Source organism: Arvicanthis niloticus, chromosome 21 (genome assembly GCF_011762505.2).
Source record: "Arvicanthis niloticus isolate mArvNil1 chromosome 21, mArvNil1.pat.X, whole genome shotgun sequence".
NCBI classification, from domain to species: Eukaryota; Metazoa; Chordata; class Mammalia; order Rodentia; family Muridae; genus Arvicanthis; species Arvicanthis niloticus.
This window is the reverse complement of record NC_047678.1, coordinates 43,230,103-43,246,016: the sequence shown is the minus strand read 5'-3', so window position 1 is coordinate 43,246,016 and position 15,914 is coordinate 43,230,103. Positions and strand designations below refer to the sequence as shown.

The 15,914-nt window shown below is 46.2% G+C and overlaps 1 protein-coding gene across 1 annotated transcript in view; it reads right to left on the bottom strand.

The window, feature by feature from the left end:
- Positions 1–270: 270 nt before the first annotated feature.
- The window catches only part of Tgm4 (transglutaminase 4), a 33,741-nt gene continuing 18,097 nt past the window's right edge, over positions 271–15,914 (bottom strand). Inside the window, exons 10-17 of the mRNA XM_076917483.1 lie at positions 14,410–14,581; positions 14,200–14,338; positions 13,048–13,151; positions 11,500–11,751; positions 5,838–6,113; positions 5,183–5,352; positions 3,000–3,136; positions 271–1,098 (exon numbers count right to left, since the gene is read on the bottom strand). Coding sequence (XP_076773598.1) covers positions 957–1,098; positions 3,000–3,136; positions 5,183–5,352; positions 5,838–6,113; positions 11,500–11,751; positions 13,048–13,151; positions 14,200–14,338; positions 14,410–14,581 — 1,392 coding nt within the window. The 3' untranslated portion in view covers positions 271–956. The remainder of the gene's footprint in view (positions 1,099–2,999; positions 3,137–5,182; positions 5,353–5,837; positions 6,114–11,499; positions 11,752–13,047; positions 13,152–14,199; positions 14,339–14,409; positions 14,582–15,914) is intronic.

Below are 15,914 nucleotides of genomic sequence, written 5' to 3'. Positions count from 1 at the left end.
TCACAGCAGCAGAAACCCCGAGACAAGAATGGCCTTTGAATACACAAAATAGCCCTTGTTCAGTCTGTACTCAGTATCTCTGGAATACATGTCCACTTCGAATTACAGTCCTTGAGAGAGGCTGACCATCACGAAGAGGGCCCAGACAAAGGAGGCCAGCGCATTAGAGAGCCCCGGATCCATGAAATTCAGAGGCAGTGACTCTCCCCAGGTTAAGTTAAGCAGCATGCTGGCGTAAAAGAAAAATTAACTCGGGACCGCTTAGCCATCTGAAAGTTGCCAGAGTTTAATTCAAAGTATAGTGCTATGTGAGCAGATCCTTTAACAGCGGAGCAGAGCACAGACTGCAGAGAACAGGGCAGGATACATTACTTCTTCGGACGTTGTCATTGGCCATAGACTCTTACTTAAAGAAAGGGTCTCCCTCCCATGGCCCATCTAGAGCAAGAGGGCCTCACGCCAGCGTGGGGCCTGCTTCTGAGAGTGCAAAGCCTTGGGATAAGAGCATGTAGTGCCTGGCCCAGGACTAGCTCCAGGATACTTTCTACAGGACTTCCAACACAGCCTCCAGGTACCCCTAGACTTGACAGAATCCATGGTCTAGATGGAAGATGCCTCCAGCACTTAAGTCTATATCTGGGCTCTGTATTTGGTTCTGAATCCAGATGACAGTGGCACTGTCTTCTGAGGCCACGATTCCTAAGTAAGTATTTGAGATGTCTGTCTATGACATGTGCCCAGGTACCCTGGCTCCCTGGAGCTACTGCCTGTGAGTTACACTGGCCTTTGAGCTCTGTCTTTTGCTGGGCTGGCTCTTGAATCTGCCCTCACATGATTAATCAAATTTAATCATCCCCGACCTGAAAGCTAAATGCAATTTAGGAAATGCTAACATGTTTAGCCAAGGCTCGGAGCCAATCAGGGCTCCTGCCTCCTTCTCCATGGTATCAGACGGGCTATGTGGTGATAAGAACGACCTTCTCGGCATGAACCTCTTTCACTTGTCTGGAAAGAAACTTGACAATGAATTTTTTGGGTCCAGCCTTCACGGGGGTGCATTCCATTTGAAAATTGATGGTCTTTCCAGGCGGCACTGTCCTAGAAAATTCAAAGACACACAGTCAGCCAAAGGCACCATAGACAGAAAATCGCAGTGCGTGAGGAACCAGGCAGGCATCTGGTTCCAGTGCAGCTCTTATGCAGGTCCTGTGCTGCACAGCCAGTGAAGCAGGCCTTCACCTGGAGTGTGGCCACTTGTCTCAGCTGTAGGACAAGATGGCTGGCTAGAATGGCTGCTTCCCAGCTATGCCAGTAACAAACCCTCCTGAGTGCCCTCGGGAACAAGTTTTGTGATGAATCTACAAGAAAGTGTTTGTCTAACCCTAGGTATTCAAGATGGCAGTACATGAGAGTGTATCAGGCTCTGAGGCCCTGACCCAATACTACTGAATTGAATGTAGTTTTGTTGTTATTTGTTTGCTTATTTTGGGGTTTGTTTGGTTTGGTTTTTGTTTGAGGGGGTGTGGTTTTTCAAGACAGGGTTTCTCTGGGTAGCCCTGGCTGTCCTAGAACTCATTCTGTAGACCAGGCTGGCCTCAAATTCACAAAGATTTGCCTGACTCTGCCTCCAAAGTGCTGAGATTAAAAGTGTACACCACTACTACCACCTTGCCAGAATCTGTTCTTTAACAGTGGTCATGGGGAACCGACACATCTGTGGAAGTTTAAGAAACTAGTCCCAGAATATCAGGAGTTTGCTGAGATTTGCTTGGAAGATCTAGACACCTGCTAAGAAATAGGCCTGAGGAACAGAGCACTTAAGTAAAATCCTTTACTGGATATGTTGACATACCAAAATCAATAGCATTTGTCTAGTCCATCAGACAGAAAACTGTGAGAAACACCTCTAAACACCTCTGCACAAAGGCAGCAAAGACTCCAACTGGGAACATGCCCCTTACAGAGAAGACATGTGGGTGCATGGGAAGTTATCCCATGTTCCTGCAAGCTGAGAACCAGCACTGCAATTTGCTCTGAACATTTCAATGTAACAACATCACCTATTAGTCCAGAGACTGAGGTATATTTGGGGATTACTTGTATTACAGATGATGTTTCAGGATACTAGGTAAATGATAGGTTAATTGACAAAGTTGGGGCTCTGCACTGTTCCACCCCGGAACTAAAGTTCACAGTAATAATTATGCAACTAGAACCATATATTTCAGGAAAAGTGTAGACTATTTCTGTATTCTTATAATGACATGAAATTCAGTATCCACAGAGAAGATTAAAATTTTAACGTGAGTTCCAGTGGTGAAGACATCTTAGGGTTTGAAACTGTCTAGGCTGGAGTACAGTTCCATAGGAGGGCACTTGCCTTTCAAGTACAAGGCCCTAGACTCAATTTCCCGGGCAGTATCTTAAAACAAACAAACTGCAGTGCCACATGTGTGAGCTACACACCTTTAATCTCAGCACTCAGTAAGCAGAGGCAGGCAGACTGCTCTACGTTCAAGGCCAGCCTGGTCTGTATAACAAGTTTCAAGCTAGCTAGGGATATGGGGTGAGGATGTCTCAAATAATCTAACTCCTACAAGCAATTTACAACACATTCCTTACTGACTTAAGGCTTCCCTCAGGTTAATAAGAAAAGTCAATGACTCCCTAGGGGCTGGAAAACAGGCAAATGCAAGTACAAATATATTACAGGAGAGAGTCAACAAGGAAACCTGAGACATAAATAGAGACACAAATTAAAACAGAGATGCTTTGGCATTTCTGAAGACCAACCAACCATAGTGGCAAGAAACACGAGGTTTATTCTTGGTAGAGTACTAACTAGCGTAACCTTTTCTGCAATTTGGCACCAGCACTGTGTGTCTACATTTTTACTATAACATCCTAGGAGTTTACATCTCAAAAGTATGACACACAGGTGCGTGAGACCCATGTACAAAATACAAAATCGATCATTAATATAAGTTGGGAAAACTTACTCCTGCTCCCAGGACTTCATGGTTGTGAGACCCAGGCTTTCCACTGAGAACCTGATGTTAGTCAAAGGGATGGGTAGAGTATTCTTGAAGGTGCAGGTGATGACAAGAGGGTGGTTGACCTTGCATGTGCTTGGCATCTGTTAGAGTGGAGAAAAGACGGGTGTGACAGACTGAAGATGAGAGGTCAGAGGACAGGCTCTATCAAGAAAGATATTTTTTTTTTAAAGATTTATTTATTCATTATGTATACAGCAGTCTTCTATATGTATGCCCAAAGACCAGAAGAGGGCACTAGATTTCATTAAAGATGGTTATGAGCCACCATGTGGTTGCTGGGAGTTGAACTCAGGACTTCTGGAAGAGCAGTCAATGCTCTTAACCTCTGAGCCATCCCTCCAGCCCCCAAGAAAGATAATTCTTGATCCTCTCTCTAAGCCCAGGGTGTCAGTGATCATTTGGAAGGCTCTAGTGGGGAATCTGACCTGCCTGTGCCTCTCTCTCAGATTCCACATCTTTGCACATGCTTACCCTCTCTAGTTTGGCCAGACAAATTTTTAGGAAACTCAAAGTGTGTAATCTCACGGTAGCCAGAAGTCCTCATGGGAACTACATCCTGATCTTATCCAGCAAGTCAAGAATCCCCCTTTTCCAAAGCTTGGGGGCTAAATAGATGTTAGGACCCTCAAACTATACTAAGGACACTAGTCCCACCTCACCAATGACTCAGAATGCCAAATTGCCTCACAGGACAGCCAAGAGAAACATCCAAAAACAAGCTGTGTTCCAGACAGTTGAAACTCTTACATACCTCTCCCCTGCCTGCCCTGGATGTACCCTCTTTTCTAGAGCCCCACCTTCCCTGCCCAGGGCACCCCAGGGCTCATTTCTTTGCCTGCATGTTTCTGGTTTTGTTTCCTTCTGTAATATTCCTTAAGGTACCTAGGGTCTGAAGCACAGTCAACTCAGTGTGTCCTGAGAAAGCTGGAGTGTCTACCTCCAGGACATATGAAACACCAACTAATCTTGTGTGACCTCAAGGACCAGTGTTCTCTGACACCCACAGATATCTGTGATGCCACCTGGAAGAGGGTGGGAGGGAGACCCCCCCCAGGAGGGAGATCCCCCCAGGAGAAGCTTTTAACTTTTTTTTCCAGATGTATTTTATTTGCATGAGTGTTTCATTGCATGTATATATGCATATGCACCACATGCATGCCTAGTGCCCACCAAAGTCAGAAGAAGGCATCAGATCCCCTCAAACTGGAGTTACAAGTGGCTGTGAATCATGATGGGGGTACTAGGAACTGAACCAGGTTCCTCTGTAAGAAGTACTTTTAACTTCCAGACCCTCAAAAGAAATTCTTGATGATCAAGCCATGGTGGGTACACTGGAACTGCTTCCAAGAAGATTCTCCCGGGGAGAATGCACGCTCTGCTTCAGAGTGGGGACCAGGCCAGAACCCGACCTTTTCTAAGGATAAGTTAGTGCCTACTGTCCTCAACCACACCGCTACAGAAATGTCAAAACATGGTCTCCTCAGGGGGCCATGTCCTCAGTCTGAGACATTCCCATGGGAGGTACGCCTGCTGAGACAAACCCTACAATAGGCCAGGCCTCACCAGGGAAGGTCTCTGGGATGATTGTGTTTGACAGGTCATCAGAAACATAATGGAAGTCTCTTATGCAAGCTGCCTCTGACTCCCTCATGCATGGGAGAAAACTGATCAGAGAGCCCAAGCAACTCTGGCACCAGCTTCATCTCATCCCACATGGGGTAGGCTCATGGCAAGCCTTGCACCTCACTGGCCTGTATCCAAAACTCTTCGATACACAATAAGCTGATGGCATGGATCTCTTTTGGCAAGAGGAACTGCGCATCTGAGGAGGAGGGTAGGAAGAAACTATTCACTGTGCCAACTGCATCTTTATAATTTTGTACTGTGCACAGGTATTCCTTGTTTTTAAAAGTTTAAGTCCATTTAGCCAAAAGTTGAGAAAAGAAAAACTGTTTGATATATCACTTCTCAGAAATACTTATATGGAAAAAAAAAAAAAAAAGACGTGCTATTTTCCTTAAGAATGCAATTGGCCCGAAGATCAGTCAACCAAGAGACCACAAAAGCCCTGCGCTCTGCCCTTCTCCAAGGTCAGGTTTCAGCTTTCTGGACTGCAGGCAGCTCACCTCTACAGAGAAGGCAGAGTACAGGAAACACAGGGTCGTATCAGTGGCCACCCTCTCACCAGAATCCACCATTTCTGCAATGATGAACCCTTTAATAACCATCTCATCGTCAACCATGCCCAGTTTATAGATGTAGAAGCTGGGATCCATGCTGAGAAACACCTCTGATTCTGTGAAAGAATGGAAAGAAAGGAGAGGTGAGTTCTTGGGCAAGTTAGAGCTGCTTGGCCATAGAGGAGTCCGGTTCTCTCTTTAGAGAGCCTGCACTCGGGGACCAAACAGATTTAGTCATTTACTGAGATCTCCAGGCCCATTCTGGGCTCCACTCTCAGGGTGGCCTGCTCACGTAGCGAGCAGCCACAGCCCACTGATGAGAAGGGGCACACCAAACGAATCTCTGCTGTTGTAGAGGCAACTTCATGATACCATCAGCACTTTTCACTTGTGATTGTGTGCTAGACCCCAGACCCCTGAGCTGTTTATCTGTGCCTAGATTCCTTGTCACCACCAAAATGTAAGTGCTCAATAAGTGCTATGTCTGTTTTCACATAAAGAGTTAAAACATGTGAGTGATCCACAGAGAAGAAAGAGACGTCAGATGGTGGGTGTTCTGGCCTCTCTGGGGCTTGGGGCCCCTTGTCCCCGCCTCTGGTACCTTGACCTTGCATCTGCACCGTCTTCTGGAGGACGCCCAGGTTCGCCTTCTTCTTGCCTGTGTATGTCTGTAGATCGAGGGAGCACGAAATGTTGACATTCTGTGGGGTGGTCGTTTTCCTTCTCAAAGTTATGGTCAAATTGATAGGATATCCTAGCTCCACAGAGTTCTGGAGGACAGATATCTGAAGAGCGTTGTTCAGTGGCGGAGAGCTGTGCTTGTCATCAGGACGTTTGCCAGAGGCCTTCTCCATGGCCTTCCTCTCCTCTGGGGAGCCTGTAGAGACAGAATATTTTCTGAAGACACCCTTGGGATCTGAGAGAGCCTTCCCATTGTTCCGGTTAGGTTGTTTTTTTGGTCTCTGATTTTTTTGGTTTGGTTTGGTTTTGTCAACAACACAAGCCCTGGTCATCTGGGGAGAAGGAACTTGAGTTGAGAAAATGCTAAAATGCTACCATTTGGCCCAAAGACAAGTCTGTGAGGCATTTTCGTAATAAATGACTGATTTAGAAAGATCTATCCCACTGTAGGTCTAACACCCCTGGGACCTGCGTTGTATGAGAAAAGTTGAGTAAGACATGAGGAATAACTCAGTCAGCTGTGTTCCTCCATGGCTTCTGCTTCAGTTCCTACCTTGAGTTCCTGCCTTTGCTTCCTTCAGTGAGGCAGAATATGTAAGCCAAAGAAGCCCTTTCCTTTCACCATGGACTCTATCACAGCAATAGAAACCAAACTCAAACAGAAATTGGTACCAGGAGTCAGGTATTCGTGTAACAGACATGGCCATGTTCTAGGAAAGACTATGGGAAGACTTTGGAACTTATGATCTGGGAAAGCTGTAGAGTGTTCAGAGCTCAGTGGGCTGCTCTGCGGGAGCTTGGGAAACAAAAATTTTGAGAGCAATGAAGTTTCGAGGGAATTTTTGTTTGTTTTGTTTTGTTTTGTTTTTGAGGCAAGGTTTTTCTGCATAACCCTGGCTATTAGAACTCACTCTGTAGACCAGGCTGGCCTTAAATCCAGAGATCCACTGCCTCTGCCTCCCCAGTGCTTGGGTTAAAGATGTGTGCCACCACCGCCCTGGCTCATGAAGTTTCAGGGGAATCTTGAGAGTGCCCTAAAGAGTCTTTCAGACGCACGCCTTTAATCCCAGCACTTGAGAGGCAGAGGCAGGTGGATTTCTGAGTTCGAGGCCAGCCTGGTCTACAGAGTGAGTCTAGGACAGCCAGGGCTACACAGAGAAACCCTGTCTCAAAAAAACAAAACAACAACAACAAAAAAAAAAAAGTCTTTCAGAGCTGTCTGTATGATACATTTGAATTAAGACTCCCTAGTATCTGGTCAGCTGGAGCTGAAGAACCAGCTGTACACTTCTCAAGAAGAGGCAGGCAGATCTCAGTGAGTTTGAAGCCAGTTTGGTCTACATAGGAAGTTCTAGCTACACAGTGAGACCCTGTCTCAAAAAAAAAAAAAAAAAAAAAAAAAAAAAAAAAAAAAAAGAAAGAAAGAAAAAGAAAATAGCTGATTATCAAGAAACTAGTACCACCAAAGTGAAACCTCTATAAGACAATTGATTGCTGGTCAGCTAAGAGCTGAGAAATCAGCTGGGATTAAGAGACCAGCATCGGTGAGGTAAGATCTGCTGGGAGTATTTCCTCATTCTCAGCACACAGAATCTGTGGTCTAGAGAAGGTCAAAGTTGCATCTCATGCTAGCAACTGAACTTGGTAGTGTAAGAGTTTCCCAGGTGCCACTGGTTTTGAAGGTGTGAAGAATTCCTGGAGAGCCAGAAGCGGTCATTGGTGAAGGTGCAGCCATGTAAAACCCAGCATATTTGAATTGCAAGAAACATGGGCTAACCACTAAGGACAGTGACAGGTGTAGCATGGAACCAACTTGAGCTTAAGAGACCAGTTCTATGTGCTGCAGACAGCAGGACCAAAGAAAGCAGAGCTGTGTAGGTGCTGGGGGGGTGGGGGGTGGGGGGAAGTGCATCTAAAGGACCACAGGCAGACCTCAGATTTGAAAACTGAACTTTTTACACTGCTGAATTTTGGTTTTGCTTTGATTTGACTATGCCCTGGATCTTATTCCTCTTGGAATAAGAAATATGTAACTTATTTTTTAATTTCCAGGAGCCCCCAGCTGAGAGTGTTTGGATGTCTTAAAGAGAGGGAATTTTTTAAAGACTGTGGGACTTTTAATAGTTGAAATGTCTTATATTGTGACATTGGTATTCATATCAGATCTTTGGAATAAGCAAGTCAGGAAAGGATGTCACTTAATAGTGTTGTATGTCAAGTTGACAAGGAGTCAGTTGTCCTGGTTAGATATTTTTGTAAACATGACACAAAGCAGGCTCATCTAGGAAGAGAAAACTTCAATTGAGAGAACGCCTCTATTTGATTGGCCCATAGACAAATCTGTGAGGCATTTTCTTAATTAATGACGGATGTGGGAGGGCTTATTCCGCTGTGGATCTGCAGGTGGGCCTGTGCTGCATAAGAAAGCAGGTTGAGCAAGACGTGAGGACCAAGCCGGCCACCGTGATCCTCCATGGCTCCTGCTTCAGTTCCTGCCTTGGTTTCCTTCAGTAGACTGTGACCCAGGATATGTAAACCAAATAAACTCTTTCCTTTCCAAACTACTTTTCATCATGGTCTTTATCACATCCATAGAAACAAAACTAAGACACCCATTGACTAGCACTCTGGGGGAGTCCAGGAGCTAAGGTTTCATACTAAGAAGCACCCAAGGCCCCATGCTGGGAACCTGTAATAAGTAGAAGTGGCAGGAGAAAAAAAAAAAAAAAAAAAACAGAACACATCTGCTCCTCCCTTAAATCTGTGGGAATACTAGAAAGAGTGATTTCACCTTCAACCTGCCCAGGACTGTTGAAATCAACCAAAGGATCATTTAATCACATATAGCCCACCAAGCCAGGCATGGAGACTTAGACCTCCAATCCCAGTAACCTGAGTCAGGAGGATTACCATGACTTCTAAACCAACCTGGACTATATAGTGAGTTTCAAACCATCTGCAAAGTGAGACCTTATCTCAAGAAACAGGAAGAGAGGCAGGAGGAACTCAGAAGGCATTAGGTAGTCCCATTCTCTCCCCTCCTCCCAGACCCTCAGTCACCCTGAAAACAGGAGGGGCTAGTCACAGTGAAGTCAGAAGCCTCCCCATCTGTGGTGTGTGGGTTTTCAGCAGACCCACAACCTCACCACAAGGGCTTCATTGTCCTTTGACCTTGACGACAGCTCCCTGGAAGTGCCCATCCACAGAGCTCACCTTTACGTGACCAGACTCAGCTTACAACACACAGCATCTTTCCTTGTGTATTCAAAAAAAAATTTTTTTTTAAAACCCTGAAGAGCCAGGGAAGAACAAAGACAAAACAAGTTGGGAGCTGTCGTCTTGAGGCTCTGTACAAATGAGGCTGAAGTAGAGCACCAATCGTCCTCCATCTGGACACAACTCCTGAGCCAAGGCAAGTTTACTTATTATCCTAGACAGTCCCCTGCTGGCCAGGGGACAAATGGAAGCAGAGTTCAGAGGTTGTGAATGATGAATACAGGGTGCACAGAGGTGCTGCAGGGGATCGATGCACAAGCATGCAGCAGAGACAGCAAACAGGGTCTGGTCTCCAGACTGCCACAGTGTATCCAGCAGGCTTATAGCTTTCAGGGAAAATCAGCCCCTGTGGAAGCTTGATTTGGAACTAACTAGAGAAAAAACTTCATCTATTTTAAATATACTCAGAGGGACTATTGAGATGGCTCAGCCAGCCAAGGCACTGGCTTGGTCACTCAGGTTTGGTGACCTGAGTTAAATCCCCATGACCCATATGGTGGAAGGAAAATGGCTGACTCCCACAAGTTGTCCTCTTGACCCCCATATGTGCACTGTGATGTGCTCACCCACAAGTATGTACATACATGAAATTAAAGAAGTGTAAAAACCATTGTAAATATATTCAAAGAACTGAAAGAAGGGAAACAGTAGCTCACCAAGCAGATACTATCAATAAAGAACTTGCAATAGTTTTAAAGTCAGTAATAGCTTAAAGACTGCATAGGAAATCATGAGAAAATTTGAGGTTAGGTTTGTAGAGAGAATATCTTGTGTTTGTTATGGATGTGGTACTTGTGCATAATAAATGTGATGGCTACAGCTTAGGCAGGAAATAGGTGGTGGGACATCCGAGAGGCAGAAAGGCTTCTGGGATAGTGTCAGGTAGGAGATTTATTTGAGAAAGTGTGACAGATGAGACAGACGCATGTGGTACCTGAGCACAGGCAATCAGCCATGTGGCAGAATGTATATTAGAACAAATGGGTTATTTTAAGTTCTGAGCTAGTCAGAGAAGAGCCTAGCTATCTGGCCAAGGTATTTGTAAATATATTTTGAGTCTGAGTCTTATTTCTGAGAGCTTGGGACTGGGAGGAAGAATCAGACATAACTTTTACATAGGTTAATTGAAATTACTTAGTCTTCAGGGCAGAAGGGGAAAGTACAAGGAAAAAGCAACAGTCCTCTGAGCTCTCTTTCTCCCTCAGGTGCTGGCAAAGTGCTTGCCCAGCAGCCATAAAACCCTGTGTTAGTACTTTAGAAAAAATTTGAAAAACAAAAAACAAAAAAACCCTAGGGCAGGCATGGTGGCACACACCTTTGATCTAAGCACTCAGAAGGCAGAGGCAGGCAGCTCTCTGTTAAGTCCAGGCCAGCTTGGTTTATATAGTAGTTTTCAGGCCAGCCAGAACTACTTGGTGAGATTTGTCTAAAAAAAAAAAAAAAAAAAAAAAAAAAACCAACCTCCTAACTCAGCTACTTCTAAGCTGGGTGGCTCTAATCCAGTAAGAACATCTCCGAGTTCTGTGTCTGCTGCCTATAGTGTCTACAGCATTCCAGGACTCTGCAAGGCCACAGGAGCCGTGTGTTTGCAGCCTGACATATGTTGACTGTCCAGGTAACCTGTGATCAGCCTTTGTTTCAAACAGGACATTATAGCATAGACAAGGCTGGCTTCAAACTTACCACAATGTTCTTGCCCTAACCTCCAGGTGTGTGCCACCATGTCTGGCTACCTCATCTTGCCCTGGAGTGGACACACTGAGTCATGATACAGGACACAGTCACCCTCATCCCTCAGGACACAGTCACCCTCATCCCGCAGGACACAGTCACCCTCATCCCGCAGGACACAGTCACCCTCATCCCGCAGGACACAGTCACCCTCATCCCGCAGGACACAGTCACCCTCATCCCGCAGGACACAGTCACCCTCATCCCGCAGGACACAGTCACCCTCATCTCGCAGGACACAGTCACCCTCATCTCGCAGGACACAGTCACCCTCATCCCGCAGGACACAGTCACCCTCATCCCGCAGGACACAGTCACCCTCATCCCGCAGGACACAGTCACCCTCATCTCACAGGACACAGTCACCCTCATCTCACAGGACACAGTCACCCTCATCCCACACAGCCTAAAGATACTGTCACATTCTTGCTAAAGACCATGTGGTTGGGTTGTTGTGACAGGAACCTCTGGCCAATGATGCCCTAGATTTCTGCCATCAGCTCCTTTGGGTCTCAGATCTGGCAACCACCAAGGACTGTTCTGGTCTTGAAACTGGCCTGTAATGGCACAGCTACCTTCTGGGAACTTGTATTGCAAGGTAACATCTTCACGCCTGCTCTCGCCCACCATCTTGGTGCTGATGTTCTTGCCGATGCTAGCGGTCTCCACAGCGATGAGGACGTTCTTGTCCCTTTCCTGGTTGTGCTTCACCAGCCAGATAAACTTGTCACCATTCACCTCCGTGAACACAAATGTGGTATCATACTTGACTTGGACCAGTCCCTGGCGGATAGCAGTCAGTGGTGAAGGCCCAGTGCGGTAGCCTCCTGGGGGGGTGGAGTAAGAGAGGATGGCTGCCAAGGGCTCCTTGCTCACCCTGCCTCCCAACCCCTAAACTCATCACAGTAACAGTAAGAAATCCCACCCAAGCAGGGAGGTAACAGGTACTTCCCGGGCAGCCTGAACTGCTTTGTGACCATTGAGAACACATCCCAGCTTAGAACTGAAATGTTCAGTAAATCTCAGGCCCAGAGGTAGGGAGCCATTCGTCCCAGCACACTGCCTACTTCCTGCATGGCCTATACCTCTGCTTCCTGGATACTGGGGATAAAGGCAGTACTGACCTCACTGGTCATCAGGCATCAAATGAACATCAAACAAAGTGGTACCCAATGGTACTTAGCACTGTAATTATCTGGGAATCATCACTAGCTGTTGTTATCAATCTAAACCAGTAGTGCCGCCTTCTAAAGCTCTGGCAGGAAGTCTTGGCTGTCATTAACAACTTAGTAAGCCTTAGTCCTTCCGTTCTCCATTGTACAGATCGGTTTGATTTTGTATATCCTTGTACTCTGGCCTTGCCACGACCTTTGTCTTATTTAACCTTCAATAGACCCTGGCCTAAGAGCAGCCAGCCTTGTGATTCAGTACAGTGGGGGATGCGATGCAGAACGGGTCCTCTAATGTAAACTTACAGTTTCTAACATGGCAGAGGGCTTCCCACTTTCTGCTGTCACCTTAGTTACAAAGTGAGTTGGTGGTGGTCTTCTAACGCCCTTTCCACCAGGGCATAGGGCTTCTACCCCTCAGGTAGATAGAAACCCTTGGCTGTGCGTAGCTCAGTTGCCAAGGCTACTGTCTCCACCTTGACAAATACTAATGAGACCCCAGAAAAGACTGTGAGCCCCATAGCTGAGCATCTGTCAGCAAAAAGTGTGACGAGCTCTCCTCCTTGTGGGGAGATACGGAGCAGCACTCTGGAGGTTCCTGGCTGGCTCCAATGGGAACTTGTGACGCTGTGATTTTATTTTGGGGAGCCTTTGGAACATACTGGTTGGAAACATTTTTATTTCCAACACCAAAATATTTTAAATTGTGATTTGGATATCTTTGGGGACTTGTGCCTCCTGTATCTGGGTACCCCTCCTCAATCTACAAGGTTCCCTGCCATCAGCTGGGAGCTGATGGTCCAGGTGACTTTGCTCCTTGAAAGGCTGATGGAGGCCACTGTAAGGATGCCTGTGCCTGCCCAGGCCAGGGTCCCATAGGGATGCAAGAGTGGAGGGGCTGAGTCGTAGGGAACCTGAGGTAGTCTTCTCCTCCTGTGCCCCATACAAACTCACCTTCACTGATTTCCTGTGGTGTAGAATCCAGGACCTGCCAACCATCATGGCCCTGGGGTAGATCGTGCCTTTTCATCCAGGCATCCGTCCACACATGGAAATTCCTGTGGCAGTAGAAACAGCCCCACCAGAGCCAGCCATGTAGTTAGAGAACCTGTCATCATAGCCCTCTAAGGTTGTTCTGAAGAGGTGGGAACCATTGTCAACAGAGACAGGGACAGTTCTGAGTACGAGTACCTTGTGGAAAGCAGAGCTTAGAGCAGGCAGGCAGGCAGTGGAGAGAAATTTCTCAGACCCAAAGAGTCAAGAGGACATTTATTAAGCCTCTGCTGGATGGATGAATGAATGAATGAATGATCAAACAACTGTAAATTCTTTTCCCCACTCAACAGGCTTCTGACTTAATTGATGAATAATTTTATATCTGGACAATATTCCATATCCTTGCTTTTGTTCACTTGTTTTTGTTTTGTTTTTTCAAGGCAGGGTTTCTCTGTGTAGTTCTAGGTGTCCTAGAACTCACTTTGTAGACCAGGCTGGCCTCAAACTCACAGAGATCCTCCTGCCTCTGCCTCCTGACTACTGGGATTAAAGACATGTGCCATTGCCGAGCTATTTTTGCTGTTTTTTAAGACAGTTTACCATATTGCTTAACAGATTTTGGTGTCTTCCACATATAATGCCAAAGTGAAAGCCTTGGTATGTGACCTGGACCTTCACAACAGTGTTTGAAGAACAGTGGTAGAAGCCATGACCCCACCCTAACCTCCAACCACCCCCTCACACACACACACTCACACACAATTCCTGTATTTTCAGCCTGCAAAGTGTTTGTGCACTAGGCCAGGGAGCACAGCGGTGCCTCTTGCTGACTGAGGATGCCAGTTACCTCAGAGGGTGGGACACAGCAACCTGCCTCAGTCCCTAGGGCTGCAGGCCAGAAGTAAATGCCAATTCTTGGCCTTTGCCTCCAGGCATATTTACGTTTAAGAAGCCTTCTCAGGACTTCTGGGTCACACTATGAGGCTGACTATGCAAAGTGGGTTTCTGGAGATGATGCTGTTCACAACTTGAACCAGTCTACAGAGAGGCTGCAAGGCCCACAGGAGAACAGAACGGAAGAACAGAAGAGACCAGCTGGAGGGCGCCTACCAGACAGAGTCTCTGGTCAGCTGTGGGATTGTCTTGCCCGATTCATCCAGGTAGATGTCTACTCTGAGGTTCTTTTCTGTATCGTGGGCTGACTCGAAGTTAGTCACGCTGCGAGCTGGGATGCCCACTGCTCTCAGTGCTGAAATGACCCCGGGCAGGATGGTTAGCTCCTGTGGGAACTGAGTAGTCCCATCCCCAACTGCAGCCTACCTGTGGTCAGGATTCCAGAGAACACCCAGCACTGGCCGTAGCGTACAGGCAACCTGGTGACATAATGCTGCTGCAGGATGGGTACACTGCTGGTCCACACATATGGGGCAGTACCGTTGGGATAGTCTCCTGTCCAGTTTCCCACCAGCACTCCACCGTTGGCAGCACACATCTGACACAGGAGAGAACAGTGGTAGCATTTGTGTCCTTTCCAAACTGAGGGTTTATCCAGGGCAGGTGAGGTACCCAGAGGGCCATGGAGCAAGTTTAAGATTGGATCTGGTTACACAGTGAGACTCAGTCTCTCCTCCTATACTACCCTGAAGAAACCATCACTCACTGAGTGAGAGTAAAATGTCAGAGAAGAGTGTCTACTGTGATCTGGAAAGGCTGGGCCAGTATGCTTGTGAGACAGACTGTCTTCACGTGTGTTAACCAGAATGATATAACAAGGCCCCTTTATGGATGCAAACTGCAACAGGTATCTATTAAGGTAGGCACTGAAGAGATTTGCCAAACTGCAAGCCACACTCCTCTCTTCACTACATTTTACACTTCAGAAAGTTTTTTAAACACAAAAAACCACGTTCTGTTAACTTGTAGATTTATTATTATTCTCTTAGCAGAAAACAGATTTGTTGCTTGTGTGTATGTGTGTGTGTGTGAGTGTGTGTGTGTGTGTGTGTGTGCTTACCTAAAACTCTCAGCCATTCTCCTGCCTCAATATCCTGAGTGCTGAGATTACAGGTATGAACTACCATACCCAGCTAAAATAAATATGTTTAGATTTCTGAGTCTTTTCTTTCCTTCTTTTTACTGTTGGTTATTGAACCCAGAGCCCTGCATCCCCAGTTCCATTTGTTGCTTGGTTGGTCTGTTATTTTTTTTATTTTGAGAAATAGTCTTGCTATGTTACCTAAGCTGTCATTACCCCTGAAGTCTTGCCTAAGTCTCCTGAGTAGCTGGACTACTATTACCAGCTACTGGTGTGTGTGTGTGTGTGTGTGTGTGTGTGTGTATACATATATATATATATACTCATAAATAATATAATTTCTAAATATGGTATTTGTACACCTATAATAAAATATTCATATAAGTATAATCATGAAGTATAACTTCTACACATTTGTAGACATAAGCTACTTGAGGTCCTCGGTACCTTTTCACAGTGTCATGATGTCCTGAGACCACAGGCTTTGAGAACTGCTACTTTGGATACATAGCCAATGGCTGACCAGCAGCAGCCAAGCCCCCGGGATCTGGTTATTAGACTCAGGGAGCCCTGCCTAAGCTGTTCCACATTTGTGAAATGGTGGCTTTGCAGGCTGTGCCTTGCCCTGGGGACTTCCATTTTACAAGCAGCACTTGACTCCAAGGTTTAAATGCAGAGACAGGAGGATAATGTTTTAGCAGGCACAGACTCTAGTTGTCAACACACCTGAGAGGCACAGACTGATACAGGACATACCTAACAGTAAAAAAGGACCAGTGCATAAATGGAT